We start from the raw sequence: 27,497 nt of genomic DNA, 5'->3' as shown, positions 1-27,497 counted from the left end.
CTCTGTGCTTCAGTTTCCTCATCTGTAAACAGAGGATAATACAAGTACCCATCTCAAAGGCTTGTGTGGGGAGTAAGTCACTCAGCATGCCAAGTGTGAGTGAGGTGCCTGGGTGAGGGTCCCGCCCCCCGCAAGAGGACAGTCTAAGTGAATTCAAGCTCAAGGCTCTCAGAAATAATCTGACAGCTGCAAAGGCTGAGAACCCAGAGAAGTGGGGGGTTGGAGGAAGACCACGAGTCGAAGCAGCATCGGCAGAGGCTTCCAAGCTGCTTCCTCCTCAGAACCAGCTGCACCCCAGCTGCTCCCACGACATCCACAGCCCCATCCCCGCCACCTCCCCTCACACCCCAGGCCACAGGGTTGCAGAGAACTCACAAGACGCACAGATGTCAACATGCAACAGCCGGGCAAGGGCTCAGGGCTGGAGGCACAGGCTCGCTCCCCACTCTCCTCCAGCCTAGGCAGACAGGAGCTCCAGGTGGAGGAGGCAGCAGCATGCGTCCCCCTCCCATCCAGCACACCCGGCCACAGCCACGCCACGCACACTTACAGAGTAATGGTGGACAGTTCTGACATCTTGCAAGAGTGCTGCTGAGCCCGCTGTGGCTTGCAGTAGCATTTCTGCACGCAGCTGCTGGGTGTGACAAGATCAGCATTTCTGTCAGCTGGGGGCATTGGGCTATGAGAAACTGAGGTGGGAACTTAGAGCAACATGGTTCATGGGAAGGGTGGAGCGGCTCGGGGTATAGAGACGGAGGGGGGGCGTCACATGGAGGAAGCTGAGGGCTGAGATGCGGTCAGCTCTGGACATAGAAATACACACACCCCTACATATACACGTGTGCACACAGACACAGGCGTACGTGAGCACTCACACTGGGAAACCAAAAGGTGGTGGTGGGATTCACGGGAGAACTTGTGTTTAAAAGTGGGGCCTGGCTGGGTCTCAACACGGGACCAGGAGTGGTCTCCAGAGTTAGCTCCAGGCTCGGGGCATGGCCTTGCCAGATATCCCATGGCAAGAGGGGCAGCTGGAAACCGCTGGAATCAGGCCAGTTGTGGGCTTGCTTGTGAAAACTGGAACATCCACTGGTCATCCCCCCACCCTCTCCCTCTTCTGCCAGCACCTTCCTCTGACCGAACCCTGAGCACCTCAGTGTGGGCCTAAGTGGAGAAGAGGTAGGATGGATGGAGCAGATGCATGTGATAAATACTACACATACACCATGTAAGTTGAAATGAAATGAAAAATCCAATTTCTGAGTGGCCTCAGTCACACCGCAGCAGGTCAACAGCCACAGGTGGGTAGTGGTTCCCAGATTGGATGCATTGCCAACACTGCTGAGGGTTCTACTGCACAGCGCTGGCTAGACTTCTTCATAAAAATTCAACGGGCAGGGACTGAGGGCTGAGGGGACACCCTTCGGGCTCTGCTCCACTGACTGCAGAAGCGAGTCACCTTGAGGAGCCTTCCACAGGTGGTCCCAGGATGCCTGTCCAGCTCTACCTGTCCCCGGGGGAGACACAGACCTCTGTCTCCTCAGAGTCATTTCCTCAGAGAGGCTCAACTTCCATCTCTTCTAGCCCCTCTCAGTCCTGCTTATCCCGGGGCTGGCACAACCCATTTTCTTTCCCCATCCCTGCCAAACACGTCAGAGATGGAGTAAGATCTGTGTCATCTTGTCAGACTGCAAAGGAGAGGCCCATTTCACACACCCTCGTCAGGCACCGTGAGGCAGAGCTCCTAGTAGCTGCTGGTGAACTGACAGACCTGCGGGGGTCTGATGCAAATGAGAACAGATACGCCCAAAGAGCCCAGGCCTTTGGCATTCATGGATTTGGAGTGTGTGATCCCAGCTCTGTAAGAGTAAGTCTGAAGGTCCCTCACACATCGTTTTGCTGAGGTGGACATCTGAATCACACACGTCATAGATGAGGCAAGCTGAGGTCCACCCAGCATCCTAGCCTCAGTCAGATGTGTGGTTCTCCTTTAATTAACAACATCTTTCACTTCAGGCCAGATTCTGAGGTGGGTGCTACTAGATCCTTCTACAGATGAGGGATGGTATGAGGCTCTGTTATCCAGACCAAGCATCAGTACCACCTGAGAACTTCTTAGAAATGCAGAAATTCAGAGTTTCAGACCTACTGCCTCAGAATCTGCATTTCAACAAAATCCTTAGGCGATCCCCCTGCAAATCAAAGTTAAAGAACACTGTTGTGAGGAAGTCACGTATCTGAGAAGTTTCTTCATGTGCCTCAGTGAATATCAAAGGTCTGTTTCATGTACAAAGAGACAGATGGACACATAAGTATGTTTTTCTCAATAATTAAAAGAGCTTAATTGGATATTCAGAAATGGAAGCCATTCTAGTCTTTAAGTTTATTCTCTACCTTGCCCAGATTGAAACATTGCCTCCTCTCTCCTACGGCAAGTGGCCTCACCCCTCAACCTTGGTCTAGGTGAGCCACAAAAATCAGAGTCAGGGAGCCTGAGAGCCCAAACCTCACAGGTCACTTCATACACACCAGGCTTAAACTCTCACCTCGAACTCTAAAGCTTCAGCTGTTCTCCTCCGAGACCTCTTTTCCTTGAGTTTCCAAGTTGTCCCTATTCTTTCTGGGCCCTGCATACAGTAGATATAGGCCCTCTGATTTCTTCAAATGTTGCTAAAGGCTATTTAGCAACAAGTAAGCTGGGAAATCACACCCCAGTAAAGATGTGTGTCTCTACAGCAGAGGCAGGGAGGGTGGATCAAAGGGGACACCTGATGCCTGGGAGAGCTCCCGGGAGAAGGGATGAAGTTAAAGGATCTTCTTCTCAAACACCCTCCTTCCCCCAAACCTCCAGTGACTGTTCAAAAGGATCCAATGAAAAGAAACTGAAAGGAAAGAGGGTGGCGGAAAAGCCAGAGACAGGCATGAGAAAAATGTCCAAATCGCTGAAAAGTCACTACAATTAGTGAAAAAAGAAAAGAAAAGAAATTCAATCAAGAGTAAGAGATTAACCTAGGTGGGCTGATCAGCTCAGTTCTGATTTGGATCCAAGGGAGGATAAGCAACTCAGACAAGGATACCAGGTGGAGGCGGCATAGAGAGCAGCATTGTCGGCCTGAATCAGAAGGCAGCAGACCCCTACAGCGGGTGCAAGGCTGACACCCACATCTGGAGGTCAGGGAGCCCTGGCTCCCAGGCCTGGTTCTGCCTCAGCTTTGCTGGGTGTCTGCAGAAAGGTCAAGCACTGCCATCTATAACTCAGGGATGTAGCACATGGTTTCTTCTGACCTTGATTTGGTCTCAAGCTAAATAAACTCCACACATGTTGTACTGCCTTTTGTATGTAAGGCTGCCTGGACTGTAGCCCCCAGATATTAGACAGAAACCCCTTCTGGGGAACCTTTTGTAGGCAGGACCCTTGTCTATCTCATCCTACTGATCCTACTGGTCAGCATAACGCTAGACACACAGCAGGCCCACAGAATGTCGGGACCTGAAGTGAACATTCTCCATAGGGTCCCTCCTGCTGCTAAGATGCTGTGCCCCCTCAAAGCCTGGCCCAATCCCCAGAGAAGCACTCCCCACCACACTGACATTCCAACCAGAAGCCCAACTCAGCAGATCTTGGAGTTTCCCTGCCCTCCCTCGTTCCCCCCACCACTGAGGACCTGTCATCCCCCTGTGCCTCGTGCCTAACCTGTGGCTTGGGGACCTGAGCTCAACAAGGATTTGTTTGGCCACTGACTTGCTGATCTTAGGTGTTGCCACTTTCCTTCTCTGGACCTCAGTTTCTCCACCTGCAAAATGGGGGCAACCATTCCCTACTGACAATCCATAACAGGACTGTGGTGTTGGAGAAGACTCCAACTTGGACTGCAAGGAGATACAACCAGTCCATACTAGAGTAAATCCTGGGTGTTCACTGGAAGGACTGATGCTGAAGCTGAAACTCCAGTACTTTGGCCACTTCATGCGAAGAGTTGACTCATTGGAAAAGACTCTGATGCTGGGAGGGATTGGGGACAGGAGGAGAAGGGGATGACAGAAGATGAGATGGCTGGATGGCATCACCGACTCGATGGACATGAGTTTAAGTAAACTCTGGGAGTTGGTGATGGACAGGGAGGCCTGGCATGCTGAGATTCATAGGGTTGCAAAGAGTCGGACATGACTGAGCGACTGAACTGAACTGAACTGAACTGAACAGGAGTTGTTAGGATAGGGTACTCCTAGCCAGAGGATGGGGAGAGGGTGTTTTGGAAGGAGAAGACAGAGCCCCATGTGAACTGGGAGCCTCAGGCTGTGGGCTGAGTTCCTGAACTAAGAGCTTTCTGGCTGCATTTCTGCCTAGACAGGGAAGAGTCTGTCTTCAGAGGCGAATGTTGTGCCTCCGAAACTGGGCAGGTCACAGCCCTGCTGAGCTATGTACTACATCACAGAGTCTGTTCTCCTTCCCTTACCCCAAGGGGCCATGGAGCTCTGCTCTGTGGGGTCCCTGAGGGGAATAAAGATGAGGTTTCCCTCCCTGACCCAGGCTCAAGAGGCGGCTCCAATGCCCATCTGCAATGGGGAGACCGCTGGGAATAAAGCCAGCTCCCCGCAGAGACAGGCCTGAGATGCTCTCAGCACAGAAACCTCACCCTCCTTTTTCTGAGCCAGTCAGCTTCTCACAGAGGTAAACTCTGGTCCCAAGAAAAGGAAGGCTAACCCTGACCCCAGAATGGGGCTGAGCCCTAACCCCTGTCCTCAAACCTCATTGAGCCTAAGTACAGGCTTAACCTGGACCCAGACCTACACTCCATGCCTGGCCACTGCCCAAGTTCTGAGCCCAGCCACTCCTTCTCCCAGCAGCCAGTGGGAGTGGAGGTGGTTCAGGGCTGCTGCCCCCTGCAGGAACCCCAGCCCCCAACAGGTCCTCTGAGCTGGGTCTGGAGCCCCATCTTGGTCTCCAGAGGAGGGCAAACGTCATCATCTGAGCAGCTGGAACAAACCTACAGGAAAAAGAGTGAGTGTGGGTTTGTGGGCATGGGCAGGAGGTGCTCTTGGTTCGGGACTCCCAGGTTTAAATTTGTTCTGGGAACAGAGGGAAAAGCCAGAAAATTGTTGTGGGCAGATCTGAAAGGATCTCAGCCCAACACATAACTCTGGGGACCAAGGGGATTCAGACACAGTTCTGAAATCTCCCTCTCCCATCACATCCTGCCCCTTTCTGAATTCCCCCATTGTCCCCTCCTCTCCCCACCCCGCAGAAGACACCTTCCAGCTCAAAGCACTCCAGGTAGGGCAGTTTTGTACAAGGCTGGAACCCACTGGGGGCTTTTCTTCCAGAAAGTCTTGTTTAATATTATCATCTTGCCTATAAATTCCTTGAGTGGAGGAATGATGGTGGAAGCAAGCTCGGAGTCAAGGGCCTGCCTGCCTGCACTGTAGCTACGGCTTCATTCTTTCCCATTGGATTCATCCCACTTCATTGATAACTAGTTCCCTCAGTTGTAAAATGGGGATTATATTTAATCCAGATTTACTGGGTGTCTGTGGGCATTAAATGAATAGCAAGTGTCTTTAAATGTTCCACCATTCTTGGCAGCATGGCCGCTTTGATTACCCCTTACATTCACAAATAGAGTCTCCTTGACCCTGGCAACACTCAAACATGCAGCTGCACTTAAAACTGATTCCCCTTGTCCTATGTCAGCCATCCCACCTGGCTTACAGACCACATCCTCCTGAGGTTTAATCTTTAGGGCTTGAGATGAGCTCAAGCTTAGATTTCTCTAAAAAAAAATTTTTAAGAATTTGCTGAAGTTTCATGGGGATTTTTGACACAATAAGAGCAAACCAACTATAAGCATACCCCTGAGATATTGCGGGTTCAGTTCAGACCACCGCAATAAAGCGAATATTGCAATAAAGTCACATCAATTTGTGGCTTCCCAGTGCATATAAAGGTTATGTTTACATTATCCTATAGCCTGTTAAGTGTGCAGTAGCAAAATGTCTAAGAAAATGTACATCCCTTAATTTAAAAACACCTTATTGCTAAAAAACACTAATGATCTGAACCTTCCGTGAGTCACAGCAGTAACAAAGATCAATGATCACCACAACAAATACAATTTTTAAAAAAGCTTCAATTATTGCGAGCATTACCAAAATATAACACAGAGACACCAAGTAAGAAAATGTTATTAGAAAGATGGGGCCGACAGACTTGTTCAACACAGACCCAGGTTGCCACAGGCCTTTAATCTGTAATAAAGGCAGTATCTGTGAAGCACAGTAAAGTGAGGCACAATAAAATGAGGTATGCTTGCAGCTGGTTCTTTAAGCATTTGTACTTAAGTGTATAAACCCTGTGTTAATTATAGACTGTTCTGATCTATGCATTCGGAAGGTCTTATGGGACTCCACGGCTCCCAGTCTACAATACACCTTCAAAACCCTGGGTAAAGAATGTTCTGGGGTCAGCAGAGTGTCCTTACTCAGGCTGCAGCTGAGTCCCTGTGTGGCCCCGCACAGACAGAGAGGAAGCTAGGGGAGCCCCAGGAGGACAAGTCCCAGGGACCTCAGAAGAAGAAACAGATCCTACTAGGAATCAAGGAGGCAGGGAGGCAAGGAGGGGAGCCAAGGTTGCTTAGAGCTCAAAGGAGAGATGACGCTGACTTAGCTACCTGCCAGCTTCAGAGGACATTTGAGATAACTAACTGCTAATGCTGGAGCAAAACCACCCTCAAGTGGGAGAAACAGGTCAGACACAAGGACGTGGTTTCTGACGCTGGACAAGAAGGTAGGGGGAGCAGCAGGGCCCTGTTCTGTGACTCCAGGAGACGAGGGCAGGAATGATCCTTCCAGGTCAGTTATCTGCAGAGAGCTGGCCCCCGCAGCCCCTCAGTGCAGGGGACTTTATGTGGATGAACAATTTTTTACTACATAACACACACATATAAGCAAAGGTTGGTAAATGTTCACAATAACATGAAAAAATAAAAGACAATGAATGGATAGCCAGAAAAAGGAGAGGAAGTAGCGGTCAGTGTAATTATCCTACATGCAGGGAAAACAAGCCTGACCGAGCCAGGCCCTGCACTGATCCCCACTCCCAGGGAAGGGCTGCCATGGAAGAGGTCCCAGACTGACTGTAGGGACCAAGGACAAGCCCCACTGACCCAGGGAAGTCTCAAGGAGGCTGAGAGAAGGGTCCGGGGCTGGTTCCCAAGCACTCCTGCCTCTCCTTCTCTCCAGGAGAATGGCTGGGTGGGGGGAGCCTCTGTTGGAGTCTCTGGGCTGTCCCACTTGTCCTCTGGGCAGCCATCGAGGTTCTGAACCCCGGTTGGGGTCTCTGATGAAGTTCCTTCTAGCCTGCTCTCTTCTCAAACTGAGGAAGCAACACAGGGGCTTCCACTGCACAGACTGTTCTCAGTCTGCCCCTCTCTGGCCCTTCCAGCCAACCACAGGGGACCAAACTGCCTCCCCAGCATCAGAAGTGCCCCCACAGCCCACACACCAAGCTGGTCATGGTTACAAGGCAAGAAGGGTGAGATGGAAGATGCTTGGTCGGATTCAGCCTAGGTGGAGGGCTGGGAGAGGGGTGGGACAGAGCTAGCAGGGATAAGCTGTGAGGGACCTGGCTGCAGAGACACTGTGAGGAAAGAAACCGTGGAAGTGGAGAAACCCTACACTCAGCGGTAAGTGGTTGCCCCCGAACACCATCAATCCCAAACATGTCAGCTGTTCCTCTGCCCAGGAAGGAGGCAGTTGCAGGAAGATGACCAGACCTGGAAGTAGAGCTGCCCCGAGAAAAAGTGCAAAGAGAATTTCTCTTCCAGTACCCAGACCAGGGAGACTGTCTGCCCAACTCACTCACTAGTGGGGACTGAGCAACTTGTACCCACTGGGCTGGGAATGGGGACTTCAGGCAACACTGCATCCAGCAGCAGTCATGAGCTCCCTTGAGAACCAAGACCCCCCAAAACAACTCCAATTTCTAATCCACCAAGACCCACCCTAACTACCTTAAAGAATCTGCCTTTTCCATCTTGATTTTCCTAGCAAGACACAGGATCTGTCCATCTTTTTCTCTCTCATTTCCATGTTATCACTATGAGGATTAGGGGCTCCTGGGTTGGTTGAAGGATAGATGGGCAACTATATTTTCAAGTCACTTTAATCCAAAAGAAGTCCTGCCAATGCCCATGCTAGGGTACCCAATTAGCAATGCCCAGGCCTTCTCCTCCTGTGTCCTGAGTGCAGGGCCCACCCAGCTGTTGGAATTTAACCAAGGCATTCACCCAGTGGTACTTACAAGTAGATGCTGGACTCGTTGCCTCCCATGTCCGGAGACTGAAGTTTCTGCACAAGGATGACAATGATGCCAATGAAGAGCACAAAGTTAACCTGAGAAGCAAAGAAAAAGCAGTGAAAATGGTTCTGAGCAAAGACTTTGCACACCCCTGCCACTACACTGGCTGTTATTCCCTCAACAAGGCCCTCTTCCCCTCAGTCAAGATCCCATCTAGACTTATAATGGCAGCATTGTAAGTACACATAAGATGTCAGCATGAGAACACTCATTCACCTCCCCAGCCTCCCTCCATGTCACTGAAACCACAGAAGAGAGGGATAAAAAGAATTCCATGAGAGTACTGAGAAATAGCAAAAACTGTCATGAGTGAGCCAGAAAAGCGAGCAATTTCTGGAAAAGACGGAACAAACAGCGTCAGGGTGATGGAAAAACGACAGTGCAAAACAGAGAAGAGGCTATTGCAGAGGTGAGAGCTGTCCTCTGGAGAAACTCCAAGTTCAGAGTCACTGAATACGGAGAACCAGAAAGGAGAACAATAAGGATTATTGATTAAAGGACTGCCTTTGAATAGCAATAGCATTTACCTTTGGACAAAGGTCAGGGACAAAAGCTCTCTAAACAAAGTAGGAAGCTGTGTGGATGGTGAGAGAGCAGGAGGGAGGGGAGTAAATAAAGACAAGGCGGGGAGTAAATAAATAGAGACGATGGCTTCCCTGGTGGCTCAGATGGTAAAGAATCTGCCTGTAAGGAATGTGGGAGACCTGGGTTCAATCTCTGGGTTGCGAAGATCCCCTGGAGAAAGGAATGGCAACTCACTCCAGTATCCTTGCCTGGAAAATCCCCATGGACAGAAGAGCCTGGCGGGCTACAGTCCAAGGGATTGCGGAGAGTCGGACATGGCTAGTGACTAACACGAACTTAACAATGGGGACTATACAGTAACGCCTGGCTGAAGTGAAGCAGGGCTCAAGGAAAAAAGGTAGAGACCAACACTAACTTATTAAAAGACAAGAAATATTGAAGATAAAATAATTAAGCATTCAAATCAAAATTTAGGGAAAGAGTACCACAAGTTTAATTTCTATTTCCTTTAAAGAAGGAAGTTAAAGATAAAAATTCATTAAAGAAATAGGAAAAAAAGTAGATAATCAATAAATATAAAATTTTTGGTTTTGTTTTGCTTTCACAGATCAAGCAGAATGATAAAGGGCCTTCCTGGAGGGCAGCTTCTGTCAGTTTTGCCTTCTACTACATGCTCAGCATCTAATCAGTACTTGGAATTTAGCACAGTCAATACTGCTAACTGCATACATTAGTCCCTCCAAAGGGAGAAAAATGCAATTAAACAAATTGAAGGATGAGAAAGAGGACAAGACAACAGATGTATAGAGTATTTTGAATCATCACAAGGAAAAAGGTCAGATAACACGGTAAAATATAAATTAATCAAGTCAAATCAAGATATAGAAATCAGAATAGCACAATGACCTCAGGAAAAATTTAAAAAGTAATCAAAGATGCGTGTATTAAAAGGCACCAGCCCAGATCATTTGACCAGCCAGTTTCATAAGACCTTTAGGGAAGATAGAATTTACATGCTACATCATTATTTAAAAGGAAATAAAAAGAAAACCTACCAAATTACCTATGAGGTGAACAAAACCCTGCTACAAAACCCAGACAAGGACAGAAACCATATTCACACACATGATCAGACACATGTCTAAAACCAGAGAACTTACAAAGAATAATGCAAAAGCTATAAACTGAATATTAACAAACAAAAAATTTAGTAGTGCATTAAAAGGACAAACAGATCAGGGCCATAAAGGTTTTATGCCAAGAGTGAAAAAAAAATCCAGTAACATTTGTTGTTGCTGTTTATTCACTAAGTCATGTCTGACTCTTTGTCATCCAATGGAGCCTGCCAGGCTCCTCTGTCCATGGAATTTCCCAGACAAGAATACTGGAGTGGGTTGCCATTTCCTTCTCCAGGGGATCTTCCCAACTCAGGGATCGAACTCACATCTCCTGCATTGGAGGCAGATTCCTTACCACTTAGCCACCAGGGAAGCCCAATATTTGTTACATTAACAGGTTAAAACAATGATCTATCTTTATCCCCATAAGATTGGTGAACAGTTCAGTAATCGAAACACCAATGAAAACATGAGAAATGAGCACTTTTATACTCCACATGTGGAGGGCAATTTGATGTCCATGAAAATATTAAATGTATATATCCTTTGTCCCAGAAATTCTACTCTTGGAGATATATTCTAAAGACACATTCATACATACTCAATGGTATGCACAAATATATCCACAGCAGCATTGTTCATCATGAAAATAAACTGGAATATAATCAGTGTTCATCACTAAAGGAATGAGCAATTAATGTCTCCAAAACACATTTGATAAAAGTTGACATCTATTCCTTATTTTAAAAAATACACACTGAAACAAGTCAGAAATAGGAACTTTCCTAATTCAGTGAAGAGCAGCCGCCCAAAAGTGTAGCAAACATCACCCTCAACACAACCAAGGAATAAACAGTATGCATATTGGAAATGAAGGATAAAAAATATTTTCATTTATAGGTTATATAATTTTCCATGAGAATCAACTGAAAAGGGATAAGAACCAATAAAAGAGCTTCAAAGGTAACCAAGAAAGGAAAAAATACACAAAAACTAATAGGTTCCCTAAACACCAGCACGAATACACCCACTAGAAAATACAACAAAAGAATAATTCCTACATACGAGCACAAACTGAAAGACACCATAAAGGTAAACTTACCAAGACAACTTAAAAAACACTATACAAAATGACTCTGTAAGAAAGACTAAATAAATAGAGAATCATGCCATATTCTTGGAAAGGAAGATTCAGTATTTTAAGAAAACCACTTCTCCTCCAAATTTGCTTATAAATTCAGTGGTGTTCCTATAAAAAATCTCAACCAGTCTTTTTCCTTCAACTTGACAAATGTGCAAGTCCATGTGAAAAAGTAAATGTGCAAGAAAATTTTGGAGGGAAAAAATAAGGAAAGGAATATTAGCCACAGCAGATATCAAAACATGCTGCCAGATTATGGTAACCAGCACTATGGGGTACTCGCCACAAGAACAGCTGCATAGATTAGTAACATGGAGTAGGTACCCTGGAGCTAAACACAAGTAGAGTACATTGAGTGTTTATAATAAAGTTGCAGTTCTATATAATGGAGAAAGGATGATCTATTTAATAACAATATTTAGAGGGTGGAATGTCTATCCATTGGGGAAAAAAAACAACTTGATAAGATTAGATATCATTTCAAATCAGAGAAATAAAATTTCAGACAGATTAAAGATATACATGTAAAGAAAGTGGAAATGTTAGTGACTCAGTTGTGTCTGACTCTTTGTGACCCCATGGACTATAGTCCACCAGGCTCCTCTGTCCATGGAATTCTCCAGGCAAGAATACTGGAGTGGGTTGCTGTGTCCTCCTCCAGGGGATCTTACCAACCTAGGAATCAAACCCAGGTCTCCAGCATTGGCAGGCAGATTCTTTACCATCTGAGCCACCAGGGAAGCCCATCATACATATAATAATCCAATTTGTAAAATTGTTATAAAACAATTAAGAATACTTTTGTATTCTCAGGTTGGGAAAGACTTCCAGAAACAAGAAATAAGCCTCAGAATTCATGATGAAAAACCTGATGCTCTGACTGTATAAACCATGCAATGCTGGAATTATATCTACAATATGTGTAACAAATGAAGCAGTAAGATGTATCAAACACAATACATGTAACAAATGAAGCAGTAAGTAAGTATCAAACAATAAGAAAGATAACAACTGGGCTAGAAAAAATGAGCAAAGAAATAAACAGATAGTAACCAGAAAAAAAGCAAATTGTCAATAAATGTATTAAAAAATTGCTTTGCTGCACAAGCAATGTGGAGAAATTAAAATAATGAGCTACATTATCTCCCACAAAGCTGTGCAAAAATTTAAATGATTGAAACTACAAGTGCAGAAAATGATATGGTATACCCATTTTGACCTGGCAATTCTACTTCTAGGGATTAATTCTAAAGAAATATTCACACATTCTCAAAACTATGCACAGAACTCTTCATGGCAGCATCTTTCATAATGAGGTAAAATGGAATAAAGACAAATGTCCAACACTAGTGGAATAGCTAAAAAACTTGTACATCCATATTGCAGAATATAACGCAGCTGTGATAAAGAAGGTTGGTTTGCGTGGTGACCACTTTATTTCTCCTCCCCCGGACCTTTCAGCCCAGACCTCTGTCTCTCTCCTGCTTCTTGTCCCAAGCATACTCACCATTATGGAGCCAACTACAGGGCCTTTGATCACCCACCACAGAGCCGTGTTGTCATTCATATCCCAGCAGCTGTGAGACAGGCAGAAAGAAGAGAGATGATGCTTGGGAGCGGGGAGGCCTGCAAGACAACAGGGTGGCACATCCCCCCCTGTGGCTCTGAAGGGGGGCTGGCTGAAAGGAGCGCTGAGGGACTGTACCCCCAAGCCCAATCCTGCTCCCAGTGCTTTGGTCCTCTCTTCTGCTCCACTATCAAGGCAGCGATTAGAGCCCAGCAGTCAGGGCACCGATGGGCTCCTGGGCAAGGGCCACATTCCCCCTTGAGACCTCAGGTTCTTGGGGATGCTATCTCAGCCTCAATGTTCCTCCCCTCCTCCCTGAAAGGAGAGCAGTCACTCAGAGCGGAGCCCAGAGGAAGAACAGGGCCCTGAAACCTTGTGCACTCCCTCGCTGGGCCCCAGTTGAGATGTGGCAAGGTGGGTCCAGCCACAGTGGGTTCAGGGCATAGTCAGTGCCCAGGGCTGGTGGTGTAGCCAGGCCCGGCGTCGGATGGTTTGTCTGAGACAGTCAACATGAAGTTCAGGGCGTTAATGACAGGCTGCCTGGGGCCCCGGCTCTGGCTTTGAGCATGTATTCACCCTGTGTCGTCGAAGTAGAGCCTCAGCATAGCCCACACGGACACACACACCGTCGGCGTCCCTGCACAGAAAGGAAAGGAGCCCCATGATAACAGGAAAACTAATAGGCCCAGTATCCCCCTCAGACCTGGGGCTTCTGGGGGCCAATGGACCCTCAGACATGGGGTTCTGGTCCATGGGGCATATCTCCCTCTCAGACCTGGTGTCAGGGGACCCTAACTGTCCCTCATACCCAGGCCTTCTGGGGCTCCATGTCTCCCTCAGACCCTGGGCTACCTTGCCTCCCTGAGCATATCCCCTCCCTCAGCCGGTACGCTCTCTACACGGAGAAGAGCAAGAAAGTATCCAAGATCCAGCAGTATGCCATAGCTGTGAGGCAGGGCAGCACCTCCCTCTGCTTCCCTCCTCTGACCGATACCCCCGGATGGCGGGACGAAGGACATCCTGGTCATGGGGCCTGAACCTGTCCAGGCCACAATCAGAGACCTACCCCAGCCAATGATGATGTACCAGTAGAAATATCTCCTCTCAGGGAAGAAGGTCTCCACCAGTAGGGTGAAGAGATACAGGCCCTCGATGAACAGCCAGAAGTAGTTGGATACGACGCAGTAGTGGAAAAAAACCATCACGGCCTTGCATTCCACCTGCAGGGCGAGTGGGGAAGAGGAGGGGGGCGCAAGTCCCCATCGAACCTTGAAAATCCAGCCCAGCAGGACCAGGGGGAATCCTGAGGGCCCTTAGCTTAGGCATCTCCGGCTTAAACATCCCACGGGTCTGAAAGACTCAACATCCTTGGATTCAGAATATAAAACTGCAGCATCCTGAGTCTGAATCAAAGCTACCCATGGAGGCAGCTCTGCATATGTAAGAAAAGGATGGGGATGGGGTGGGGTCAAGGGGTGCACACAGAACCCTCTCTTCTCGCCAGGCTCACTCTGCCCCAGTTTCTGCCCCTTCCCCAGCCCCACTTTCTGCCTCTTCCCCAGCCCCCATAGATGAGGAGAATAAAGAGGATACTGAAGGAGCCTCCTTGGTACAATAAAGGGTTCAGATATCACATAGGTAAATAGGGTAGCCTTGGCCCTCCCAGAAGGCTCATAAGACACTTGCCTCCAAGTGTGCCCTTTCAGGCCAAGGCGTTGTGCTCTGGGCTGTTCTCTCATCCTGCCCCCCTCAAAGCCTGTCTTTTCTGCTTACTTCCAAAGCTATCAGAACTGGGTAGGTGGTATGGAGGGAACCCCAGTCAATCAGCCCCTTGGCTCCGTCTTGGGCCAAAGCACCATTGACCAAGCCAGTCCTCTCTCTGAGCCAAGTTCCCTCCTTAGTCAAGTGGGACTTGACATCTCCACCTGACCTGCCTCAACTGCTCTGCCAAGTACACCCACAAGCTAAGGAACAAGAAGTGATGTCAAGCTGGGGTCTCACAGGCTGCTAGTAACCTCACAGTCATCCCTGGGTTTCTGTGTTCACGGGGGCCAACACCTCAACCTGCAGGAAAACACCTGGACAGCGGGGCACTGCAGGGAGGACTAATCGTGGCAGGGCTCAGCGCACTCACAGTGGAGAGAAAACAGTGATTGCTGTCCTGCTCAGCGTACAGGATCCAGTCTTTGATGAAGACGGAGATGGCCCTCAGCATAAACGACACGAAGAGGTTCATGTGGATGAAGTTGCGGGTGCAGTGCAGCTTCCTACACCCACAGGCGGGGAAGACAGACGCCTTGAGGTCAGGAACCCCACAGCCTTCCACCCTCCATGCTGGGGTCTGCTTCGGGCTGACTCCACAGCTTTGTCTCAAGGGGGCTGTCCACCTAGACCACCCCTTCTTCCCAGCTCTCTAAACCCTCACTCACTCCCAGACTCCCCACCACCTGCTTCCTCCAGTGAGGGAGGGAGGTCATACTGCTCCCTCCTGTGACCTCTCTCCACCTAGACCAGGAAGATAAAGCGAGAGGCATAGGTCTACTGCCCACGGTCTGCCTTGCTGTGTGTGGCCCTGGACAAGTCAGTTGTCCTCTCTGGGGTCAAGTTTCCTATCTCTTCTCGTAGGGGTGGGGGAAACGCCTTCCAAGAGACCTCCAGGGCTGACATCCATGGCAGGAGTCGGGGGTGGGAGGCGCAGAGCAAGGGCTCTGTGCTGGAGTGGGCAGCTATCACTTGAAGGCTGTCGGGAATCTCACCGGAAACGACACAGGATAACCATGGCGGTCGTGAGGGTGACGAGGGACGTGCTGTAGCCAACTGTGTACAGGGCCTTCACCGACAGGTAGTAGTAATCCTGGAGCAGAGCACAAGACATGCAGGGCTCCATGTGGGGCCTGCCCCCGGCCCCCTTGGGATGGCACCAAGTCTCCCCGGCCAGGCCTGCCCACCTCTGAGCATGCTACCCAGCTCCTCCTTCCCCTCTTCTCTAGTTGATCACCTCTCCTTCCCTTCCCCATCAGCTCCTCCACCACCCCAGGCTCCCCAAGCCCATTCCCACTGAGCCACCTCCTCCTTCTGTCCATCTCCACTGCGCAGAAGCTACATGCTGGTAGAGTGCAGGAGCACTGACCAGCCAGAACGGAGCCAGCCTTTAGCCTGGAGAAGGATCCAGTGGGGCCCCTGCTGAGCTCCGCGTTAACCCTACAACGGCTGGACCACAGAAAGGCAGGTGTCCTGGAAAAGCCACCAGGGAGATGGTGGACACGCGGTGGGGGCCGGAGGAGCTCAGGCAGCAAGACAGTTGTTTCTCAGCCTAGAATGAGTGAGTGAAAGTCCTGCCCTGCATGCATCTGGCTACATAGCTGGCACTCATGAATGCTGCCTGGGGACTCGAGTTCCTGCAGTTTCATCAGGAGTCAGGGCCCCTGGGGGGCACGTGCTTCCACCTGCCTCCTCGGGCCCATCCCTCCACCTTTAGGAGGGCAACAGATACTCACCTGGTCCCCGGTCTCAGACTCGTACTCCTCAAACCCACAGGCATCGAAATAATGAGGGAATGGCTCTGACCATCCCTCCTCCGTGCAATTCCGGCTCACCACCCTCATGTCTGCAGCAGAACAAAAACATGGTGAGGCACAGAAATGATGTAAGAGGGGTCTAAAATTCTTAATGGCCTATTACTCTTTAAGTAGAAATTCCTGGAAATCCACATGTCCATCTGAGAAGCATGGCAGCTGCAGGTTCATGAGATCTTTCAGTGTCTGAGTGAAAATAATAACTGCTTAGCCTTTATACTAAGAATGTGGGATGCAGGGGGGTCCAATGAAAGCTGATCTCTAAACAAGGAGTGAGAGGACTGAGCCAGGATGAATCCAGCCTCCTTCCCTCTAGGAAAAGGCCTGACCCTCTCCTGGAGGCCCTGGAATAGCACAAGAATGATCTGGGATCACAGATGCAGATTCCAGGCCCAGAGTTCCTGGCCCAGGAATCACCTGGGGTAGTGGTGTGGCAGGAGCTCTCGTCATATCTGGAGAAGCTCCAGGTGAGGCTTTCACCAGGAGTTCTGGGCCTTCCAGCAGCTTCGACAGTATCCAGGGGGCACATGGCTTGCTTAATTAACAAGGACCAGACCTCCATTAACCTAGCATCAGATCTTATTAAGATACATATTCAGGTTAAAAAAAAAAAAAAAGACTTCTGCCTTTTCAAGTTTAGAGGTCTGTTTCCTATCACTAATGTACTTTCATTTTCTTTAGCTTGACTTTAAAGGCCATTTTGTAGGACACCAGAGGAGGCAGGAGTCATTTGTTGGCTGCAGAGTGGAGTCCAGTCTGGTTTTCACCCTGCCTGGGGCCTTTTAGCCTTTAATGATTACTCATTTTATCCTCTCTGCTCCTGACTGTCTAAGGGTGAACCACGATGTCTAGGGGAGGGGAAAAGGCAGCAGTCCCCTCTGCCTCCAGCCCAGCCCCTGAGTGTGGCCCCAGGCTGACCCCTCGTCCCCGACTGGCTTCCTGGGAGTTTACCTGGTGTATTAGGACACCTGGGGGTGGCTCTTCCTTTCACAGGATTCAGGGACCAGGAAATCATAAACAAGAGACATCTGCATAAAAGGGGCTCCAGCATCCATGCTGCTGGAAGAACCCCTGCTCAGAGGCCAAGGCCATCTGTGGGGAACTTGGACAGGGACAAGGGCAGCAGCCAACACAGGCGACTCCAACACTTTTCCAACTTCATGTCCTGCTGATTGAGTTGGAAGATCCAAGGCCAGTTCTTTTCAACCAAGAGTCAGAAATGCACTTCCTGGGGCTTTGGGAAGCAGCAGAGGGTGAGTGATCCTGCCATAAAGAGAGCTCTGCCCAAAGCGGGGAGACTAGTCTCTTACTGCAGCTCAGATTCTGAGTCGTATGTGACCCAGCACAAGGAGGACGTCTAGCAGGCCCAGGGAGACGAGGTCACTTCTGTCCCACAGTTTAATGCCAAATGGTTTTTGCTTCCAGCAAATCTGTTTCAGGCTGCTGCTGGCAACCTCCTTCCAAGTCCCTCTGAACGTTTCTTTCAGAAAGTCTGCACGTCCAAGGGGACCATGGCAGTGGCCAAGCCCTTCCCTTCCCTGGGTCTCCTCTCTGCTCTGCCCACATCAGGGTGGTGGGAAGAGGAAAGGGAAGCTGCACTGAAAAACATTTTTTTAAAAAAAGTATCCTGGAGATACAAGCCATTTCCTTTCTTTTATTTTCCTTCTTACCCTTTTCAAAATATAGTGTGGGCTCAGAAAAGTATAAACCTTTTTGTTTAGAACTATTCCATGAATCTGCTAGTCTATTGTTCTGATAGAAATCTCCGGAAGATGGAGTACTCTCCAGACTGCCAACACCCTCCAGTGGCTGCGCCTACTTCACTAGGCTGTTTTGCTCCAGCAACTTCATAGAAGCACAGAATCTTAGGGCAGAGGTTCTCAAAGTGGGTGCCCTCCCTAGACGGGCCCATTAGCATCACCAGGGAGACTGGCCAAAATGCACACTTTCAGGCCCCACTCAGACTGCTCTATCAGAGACTCCGGGGGCGAGGTCCAGGAATCTGTTTTAACAAGCCCAATAGGTGACTGTGCTGGAGAAGGGAATGGCAACCCTTTCCAATATTCCTGCCTGGAGAATCCCATGGACAGAAGAGCCTAGTGGGCTACAGTCCACAGGGCCACAAAGAGTCAGACATGACTGAAGTGACTTAGCACACAGGTGACTGTGATCACAAAGTATGAGAACCACTGTTCTACTTGTGGGAGCTCCAAGCTATCACGGGCCATTTAAATTCCATCAAAGGAGTTCTTTTACTGAGATCTGTCCTTCCCTGAAATTATATGCACAGTGTTCTGTCTGAGCACTTGCATGCAAATTCCCATGGAGAAAATCCACAACTTCATCAGAGAAGGAAAGTGAGCTAACGAAGATCACAGAGCCACAGAGAGGCATAGCCCATCCTGGAAGGCGGTCCCCAAGCTCACCTCCCTGTGACCTTACAGGTTAGATGACCTCCCTCCAGCCAGCCCATGGTCAAAATCAGTTCATCTCTTACCTGAGAGATCCAAGGATTTACTGTCTGCAAAACCGAACTCTCCTGCAAAACAGACGTGGGCATGAGTCAGGACACCTGACCATCAGCTTGCCAGGGCTATCCACTCCTTACTCTGCTTCCTGGAAGGTCAAGCCTGCCCCTGGTCTAGAGATGGGGGGCTGGGGGAGCTGGGGTCTCGGCCAAGAGGAAGCATCGCACATAGCAGCCACATACACACTGCACCTTCCAGGGCCATCCCATTTGCTTTGTGTTTCTATGATGCTAATGGTGGCTCATGACTGAGTTCTCCCCACTGGACGACAGGGTATGGAAATGAGACATTGTCGGGAGGAGGGGAGGACCTCTGGAGTGAGAGAGGACTGGAAGAGGGTAACTGACCTTTTCTCTTTTGTCTGTCCTTGTTGTTTGTCTAACTTGTATAAAACAGTGCATATATGTTTGTGGACAACTCCTAAGTTACCTCTATCTACCTCCACCTCCGCTATCCTCTTTGATAATCATAAGTTTGTTTTCTGTATCTGAGTCTATTTCTGTTTTGTAAAAAAAAAAAAAAAAAGCTCATTAACCAGCTCTTTTTAGGAAAAAGGACAAAAAATAGCAATATGGGTCCCAAGCTTGGGTTTTTCGTTTGGTGTTCAACCCTCCATCTCAGCCCACAAACTGCTCCCATCAAAGGAACCCCAAAACTCCAAAGATTTCCTCCTCAGACATATTTTTCTCTTTCTCTCCCAATTCTTTATTTCCACCTCCACCTTTTTTTAGGCTGAATCCTCTGCTAGCAATGAACTCCCATTTCCCTCTCCTTTTCAAAATTCTGTTTTCAAGGTCCAACTGACATGTCACCTCCTCCAGGAAGACTTCCCTGACACCATCATTAGTTTGCCTGCATGTCACCTGGTTAGGTCGCTTCTGCTCCGGAGCCTGCCAAGCATTCCAACTCCATGGCCCTGGGGATGTCAGTATTGGCATGGGCTCACACACACAGTCAGGCCTTTATGTGTACAGAAGCTCATGCCAAAGCACACAGATGCCCTTGCTTGCTGAGCCCTCTATAGGTGAGTCCCATCTTCTCAAACAAGCCCACGAGCACCCTGAGACCAAGGAAGGGCTGCATCTTTCCATCTCCCTGTGTCTCCCCAGCCTCCAGATGGCCAAAGGAGTTGGGCAAGGAAAGGAGGGATGAGCCCAGCCCCTAATGAACCTCTCATTCCACCCCCACCCACTCCTAATAGTCAGAGCTGGGCTCCTGCTGGATGGGAAGACGGACAGATGGACAGATGATCAGCAGTCTGTCCTCTCCAAGGTTCCTCTTACCGATGGTTTCCGTCTCCCAGACTGAAACAGAGCGAGAGAGAAAACACAGAGGTGAGCAAGGTTGGCTAAAGTCAGTCTGCTGTCTGAGCCCTGCTGATGGTGCCCTCCTCCTTCCCACTCCCAGACTCTGAAGAGTGGCTGTGCTGGGGCCCCAGAGGCCTGAGAACTACAAGCTGGGATTCTACTGTTCTACTAGAGACTTCGACCATTCCTGTACAAACAGGGCACAGTTACTGAGAAAGAGAGGCATTCCAAAGGAGGAGCGAGATCGCCTTCCTGCATCTCCAACAGTTGCAAAGCAGCAACTATTACAATGAGGATGAGATTCAGCCCTGGGAACCAGGAAATAAAAGGAAAACTGCAGTTCTCAGCTTTCTAAGTATTTAAGTCAAGTCTAACTTTGTGAATGGAGATGCTAAAAGGCCCTGCCTTAATGAACCATTAAGAGGCAGGTGTAAATAACACATTCATTGTGCAACTGCCAGAGGGAGGCATAGAATCTGAAAGAAAGCATATCTTAAGAAAATTTTATTTTACTGCTGATTCATTTTACCTTTTCTGTGTGCGGTGGAAAAGTAGTCCTGCCACGGTACCTGACCCAGAGTAGATGTTCTGTCAACTTTAAATAAATGACTGAATGAAACGAGTATGTGAATGGAGGAAGTGATTAAGTTGGTCTCTATAGGAATGAATTAGAAATCGGGGCTGAATCACCGGGCTGCCACCCCGCTTGACGTCCCACCATTCACACTGTGCCTCTCCTTTCAGCACTTCCCGTTCTACTCTTGGTTGCATCCAGTCCTCACGCCATTGTCAGGATGGGAGAGTTTAACTGGACTGGCCTGGATTGAGATTCTGGAGGTGGGTGGTATGGCTAACGGGCCCAAACAGAAAGTCGGGGAGGCGAGATGGGGGCAGCATAGCTAGACCCTGTCTTCTCTAGTCCTGGGCGGGGAGCCAGAGATGGGGCCGGGCATCCACAACACACTGCCTCTATCTCCCTGCACCACCTCCTCCAAGCAGACTCCCCTGCAGGCAGAAACAAGGTTGCTGGGCTTTCAGGTGTGAAAACATTTGCCTCTGCCTCTGACACATGGGCTAGAGGACAGTGGAGTGAAATGCAGCTTGGAGACTCTCTACTTCTAGAGGGATGCTCACTGAGACCTTAGGCAGGTGAGGGAGGAAGCTGAGGACCAGATCTCAAGGGACTCATGCATGGCCACACAAGTGTCTCAGACCCTCTTGTCCCTGCAGGGGTCCCTACCCTCCTTCCTCAAACCAAGGCCCCAACCCAGGACTCAGTGGTCCACATGTGGTTCTCAGTACATCTCCTGCCTGGAGCCCAGTCCCTCCATCTCCCTCTGCCCAGCCTAACTCAGCGACCCCCAGCTTGCCACCCTGCTTCCTGGGACACCCACAGAGTCGGGGTGGAGGCCCAGTCTGGCTCCAGGCCCCTCCCAGTGTCAATGTTCATTAAAAGCAGACACCAACCTTCTTTGGGGGGCAAATGAGTCTCTGCCAAGGCCGAAATAGGCCTGGAGAACCCATCAGACTCACATCCAAAGGAGAGATCCCTCAGAACCCTTTCCCCTCAGGTCCCTCCCCATGGAGAGCAGTCATCTGGGCCTCCCTGTATGAGTGATCATGGTGATAACATCAGCTCACACTTATAACTGACCATCAAGCTGCACCCAGTCCTGCTAAGGGACTTCCACTTAAATTCTCCCAGTCACCATTCCACATTCCCATCTGATAGACTAGGAAATGGGGGGACAGAGGGGTGACTGCCCTGCTGAAGGTCCTCAGCTGGGTTATGTGATGGAGCCCACATCCGAGCACCTAGCCTTGCCCCACACAATGACGTGCCTCTACGGGGCCTTGCTGTGTGTGAGGGGTGCTTCTGTGTCCCTTTGTGCACGGGGTCCCTGATTTCCTCTCACCAGCTCAGGGCTCCGAAATGGGGACCACCTCCCCGCAGGGTGCCCCCGTCTTTGGTGCTTGTCCCCCAGAACGCCTGGAGTCTGACTTGGGGGAACAGGCTGGACCGAGTGCAGCCTGAAGAGGCCCGGGGGAAACCCACCTTGGTCTGGGTTGAAGATTCGGAAGAGTTCAGGGCAACTGACGAGGACCATCTCACCCACGTGGGCGGGCTTCCAACACGTGATGTTGTCCCACATCCCAGGGCAACCTGTGGGGATGAAAACCATGGTGAGAGCGCATCCAGTAGTCCCCCCACACACACACACAGAGCACACACATTCACAGAGCACACACACACAGAGCATGCACACACACACACACACACACAGCACACACACAGAGCACACACACACAGAGCGTGCACACACACACAGCACACACACTCACAGAGCACACAGAGCATGCACACACACACAGAGCATGCACACACACACAGCACACACACTCACAGAGCACACACAGAGCACACACACACAGAGCATGCACACACACACAGCACACACACTCACAGAGCACACACACACAGCACACACACACAGAGCATGCACACACACACAGTACACACACTCACAGAGCACACACAGAGCACACACACACAGAGCATGCACACACACACAGCACACACACTCACAGAGCACACAGAGCACACAGAGCATGCACACACACACAGTACACACACTCACAGAGCATACACAGAGCACACACACACACACAGAGCATGCGCACACACACAGCACAAACACTCACAGAGCATGCACACACACACAGCACAAACACTCACAGAGCACACACAGAGAACACACACAGAGCATGCACACACACACACAGCACAAACACTCACAGAGCACAAACAGAGCACACACACACAGAGCATGCACACACACACAGCACACACACTCACAGAGCACACACAGAGCATGGATGCACAGAGTATGCACACACAGAACACACACATACACAGAGCACACACTCACAGAGCACACACAACAGCACTCACAGAGCACACGCACACAGCACACACAGAACATGCACACACTCACAGAGCACACACACACAGCACACACACACACACAGACAGCACACACACACACACAGAGCACACACACAGAGCGCGTGCACACAGCACACACACACACAGCACACACACACACAGCACACACACACACAGCACACACACACACAGACAGCATACACACACACAGAGCACACACACAGAGCATGCACACACAGCACACACACACACAGCACACACACAGAGCACGCACACACACAGCACACACACACACAGAGCACACACACAGAGCACGCACACACAGCACACACACACAGCACACACACACAGCACACACACACACAGAGAGCATACACACACACAGAGCACACACACTCACAGACTGCATACACTCACATAGAGCACACACACTCACAGAGCACACACACACAGAGCATACACACACATAGAGCACACACACAGAGCACACACACTCACACAGAGCACACACACAGAGAGCATACACACACACAGAGCACACACACAGCACACACAGTCACATAGAGCACACACACACAGAGCACACACACTCACAGACTGCATACACTCACATAGAGCACACACACTCACAGAGCACACACAGAGCATACACACACATAGAGCACATACACATAGAGCACACACACAGAGCACACACACTCACATAGAGCACACACACTCACACAGAGCATACACACAGAGCACACACACAGATAGTACTCACAAACACAAAGCACAGACACACACAGAGCACACACACATAGAGCACAGACACATACAGAGCACAAATGGAGCACACACACGCAGCACACACACACACACAGCACCCTGCACGAGCTCTTCCACACCCCCAGGTTCCACATCACTGTGAGGTCCAGCTTCAGATCAACCTCCTGGGTGGAGGGAGAGGCAGGAACTGGCTGGCCTGAGGATGTTCCATTGCCACCACTACCCCGTGCCCCAGCCACCCACTGCATTTCAGGACAGGCCTGGAGCAGAGAGACTGAGTGAAAATGAAGGAGGAACCTGAAGGAGGAGCACAAACTGGTCAGATGGGGTTGGGGAGGAGAGCTGAGTCAGCCAGATAGAGACCTACACAACCAAGCTCCCGGACTATGAAAGGACCAGGAGCACAAAGGGATAGGATGCAGGGACCCCCTCAGAGGCCACCATGGTGGGGACGCATGCCCAGATCAGGTGAGCACCAAGGGATGGAGAGGAGTAAGGACAAACTCAGAGCTCTTTAGGAATCGTTAAGACAGTGACTCACGGCATGTGAGCTGCCCAGGAGGAGGAAGAGGTCAAGTGTGAAGGCTAGATTTTCAGATTTGGGGCACTCAGTAGATCCTCCTACCCCTGTGCCCACTCTCCTTCCAGCCCCTACCAACCTCCTGGTGTTGTTTCTGCACTCCTTGTCACTCCGTCCTCACCTCCCCTTCATGCTTCACCCCTGGTCTGACTGCATTCCTCCTCTCCACTGGGAGGCCTCTTGACCTTACTGACCTCATCGCCCTTACTGACTGGGCCCCACCTGACTGAGTGCAGGGGCTCACATCTGTCCTGCCCCCGGCCCTTCGCTCCACTCATCTTAGACAAGATCAACAGACTCAAAGCTTTTCTTCCAAGGAGCAAGTAAAATGAAAAGACACTTGCTTCTTGGAAGAAAAGTTATGACAAACCTAGACAGCATATTAAAAAGCAGAGACATTACAGACAAAGGTCTATATAGTCAAAGCTATGTTTTTTCCAGTAGTCATATATGGATATGCTAAGTCGCTTCAGTCGTGTCCAACTCTGTGCAACCCCATAGACGGCAGCCCACCAGGCTCTGCCATCCCTGGGATTCTCCAAGCAAGAGTACTGGAGTGGGGTCTCTCATTCTTTATGAGAGACCATAAAGAAAGCTGAGTGCCAAAGAATTGATGCTTCTTAACTGTGGTGTTGGAGAAGACTCTTGAGAGTCCCTTGGACTGCAAGGAGATCCAATCAGTCCATCCTAAAGGAAATCAATCCTGAATATTCATTGGAAGAACTGATACTGAAGCTGAAGCTCCAATACTTTGGCCACCTGATGCGAAGAACTGATTCATTAGAAAAGACCTGATGCTGGGAAAGATTGAGGGCAGGAGGAGAAGGGGACAACAAAGGATGAGATGATTGGATGGCATCACCAGCTTGATGGACATGAGTTTAAGAAAGCTCCGGGAGTTGGTGATGGACAGGGAAGCCTGGCATGCTGCAGTCCACGGGGTTGCAAAGAGTCAGACATGCCTAAATCAGTGAACTGAACTGAACTGAACCAGGCTCAAGGGCTTCCTGACAGAATTATACACCCAACTCCCAAGCATGTCTCCTGCACAACCTGAGGGCTGCCTGTCACAGCCAGGTGCCTGCTGGATATCCCCACCTTGAAAGGCCCAAGACAATCCACACCCAGCCTGTCCAAGACTCAACCGAGCATCTCCTACAAAACCTGATCTCCTGCCTCAGTCCCAGTTGGAGCCCTGGAATCACTCTCACTTGTCACTTTTTCCGTCGTGCTCCATAGCCAATTGGTCACCAAGTCCTGCTGGTCTGACAGTCCAATATTTGTGGCTCAGAGGTTAAAGTGTCTGCCTCCAATGCGGGAGACCCGGGTTCGATCCCTGGGTCAGGAAGATCCCCTGGAGAAGGAAATGACAACCCACTCCAGTATTCTTGCCTGGAGAATCCCATGGATGGAGGAGCCTGGTAGGCTACAGTTCACAGGGTCGCAAAGAGTCGTACAAGGCTGAGTGACTTCACTTTCACTTTTCACTTTTCCTACTCTCTATCCTTGCACCTCCACCTGGTCAAGAGCAGACCACTTTTCCCTAGGACCCTGGTTACAGCTTCCCCACTGGCCTCCTCACTCATCCCCACACACCTGTGACCACAAGCTCTCCCAAAGGAAGATTTGACCAGGTCACACAGCCACCACTATGGGTGAGCACCAGCCAGTGGCCCTATCACCTCAACTCCTTAACACAATCCCTGAAGCCTGGTCCTTGCTCTATACTCGAGCACATGGGGCATGGGCGAGGCTACGGGGTGAGAGGCCAATCAGGGAAAGGACACAACATGAGAGGAGCAGGGAATGCCTCGTGTTCCAGGTGGGCAGAGGAAGTGCATATAGTGATATAATCATGACAGAGGGGCAGAGGCAGAGACGGGAGGCAATATGTGGTGTGTCCGATGGCAGAGTGCAGACTTCCAGGAAAGGGACCTCACCTGTCTGAACAGGCTCTAAATTAGGACTTTGGAGGGCTCCTCTGCCAGGTACAAGACAGCCTGTGCCTGTCCCACCCCCAGGGCTGTGGGAAGGATTAATGAGTTCATACATGAAAAGTTGTCGGAAGAAAGGCAGACTCACTCAGTGCCTGGTCACCATTGTTATCACCACTAATCTCATTATTTCACTTGTATCCCTGGGAATCATTCCCCTGAGACAGACCTAGGCAGAGAGATGAAATAGAGCCCAAGCAGGTGAGCAAGGCCGGTGGAGGGTCACTGGGCAGACATAGAGGAAGCCTGGCAGGCATTGGGTAGGGGTGGGGGCTTGGGGTGGGCCTCCTGAGCTCACAGCCACTCTGTTGGGGCCGATGGCTGACTTTCGGGTCATGTTGAGATCAGAAAGCGTCCAAGGTTGCCATGTGCGAAAAAAACCCTATCTCTTAGAATTCAGACCTGGCTACTTTAGAATGGTTAGATAGCATCACTGATTCAATGGACATGAGTTTGAGCAAACCCCGGGAGACAGTAGAGGACGGAGGAGCTTGTCGTGCTACAGTCCGTGGGGTCACAAAGAGTCAGACACGACTTAGTGATTGAACAACAACAACTTCAGAACTCGCATGCAGTCACATTAGCCCATAGTATACTGCTTCCAGAATGACTGCATTTGGGAGCCAGAAGCATCACAGAAAGCTCTGAGGATGACAAACCAAGATGATGAGGATTCTGAGGGCCACATGAAGGGAGATGGGTCCCAAGCCTGTTACTGATGACTCTTGTCCACCCATTACAGCAGGACTCCCCCCTACACGTGGCTAGTCATGACATGTCCTTGGAAGAGACCTAACAGTACATCTTTGGGCAACATGGCCCGTGCTGACCATAGGATGGCCATGGAGCATGGCTGTGTATGGCCCACACCCTGGGAGCCCTCGCCAACAGATGTTCCTTAATGTGGAACATTAGGCCCTGGCACAGCCAGCTGCTTCTGCCAGCTGATGTTCCCAAGGCCCAGAACTTGTTAGATGAGCGAGGGAACATGGTCACAAGGGCCGAGGTGCTCAGGTGTAGGTGGCACAATGGGGGAGGGTTCCCAGGTTGAAGGTCAGAGACATGGAGGCAGTTAGGGATCCATCCTCCCA

General features: G+C 49.9%; 1 protein-coding gene across 5 annotated transcripts in view; it reads right to left on the bottom strand.

Moving 5' to 3' along the window:
- Positions 1 to 27,497, bottom strand: part of ADCYAP1R1 (ADCYAP receptor type I) — a 62,391-nt gene that overhangs the window by 10,556 nt on the left and 24,338 nt on the right. For 2 of the 5 annotated variants that reach the window (XM_070468186.1, XM_070468189.1), the window contains exons 4-14: positions 22,174 to 22,281; positions 20,094 to 20,114; positions 18,780 to 18,821; positions 16,205 to 16,314; positions 15,464 to 15,561; positions 14,842 to 14,974; positions 13,774 to 13,927; positions 13,284 to 13,344; positions 12,648 to 12,717; positions 8,300 to 8,391; positions 551 to 634 (exon numbers count right to left, since the gene is read on the bottom strand). In XM_070468186.1, coding sequence (XP_070324287.1) covers positions 551 to 634; positions 8,300 to 8,391; positions 12,648 to 12,717; positions 13,284 to 13,344; positions 13,774 to 13,927; positions 14,842 to 14,974; positions 15,464 to 15,561; positions 16,205 to 16,314; positions 18,780 to 18,821; positions 20,094 to 20,114; positions 22,174 to 22,281 — 973 coding nt within the window. The remainder of the gene's footprint in view (positions 1 to 550; positions 635 to 8,299; positions 8,392 to 12,647; positions 12,718 to 13,283; positions 13,345 to 13,773; positions 13,928 to 14,841; positions 14,975 to 15,463; positions 15,562 to 16,204; positions 16,315 to 18,779; positions 18,822 to 20,093; positions 20,115 to 22,173; positions 22,282 to 27,497) is intronic. The other 3 variants (XM_070468203.1, XM_070468199.1, XM_070468197.1) reach the window with 2 other exon arrangements.

The sequence above is a fragment of the Odocoileus virginianus genome, chromosome 1 (genome assembly GCF_023699985.2).
Source record: "Odocoileus virginianus isolate 20LAN1187 ecotype Illinois chromosome 1, Ovbor_1.2, whole genome shotgun sequence".
Classification (NCBI taxonomy): domain Eukaryota; kingdom Metazoa; phylum Chordata; class Mammalia; order Artiodactyla; family Cervidae; genus Odocoileus; species Odocoileus virginianus.
The sequence above is the reverse complement of the archived record's forward strand: the minus strand, read 5'-3'. Positions and strand labels throughout refer to the sequence as shown.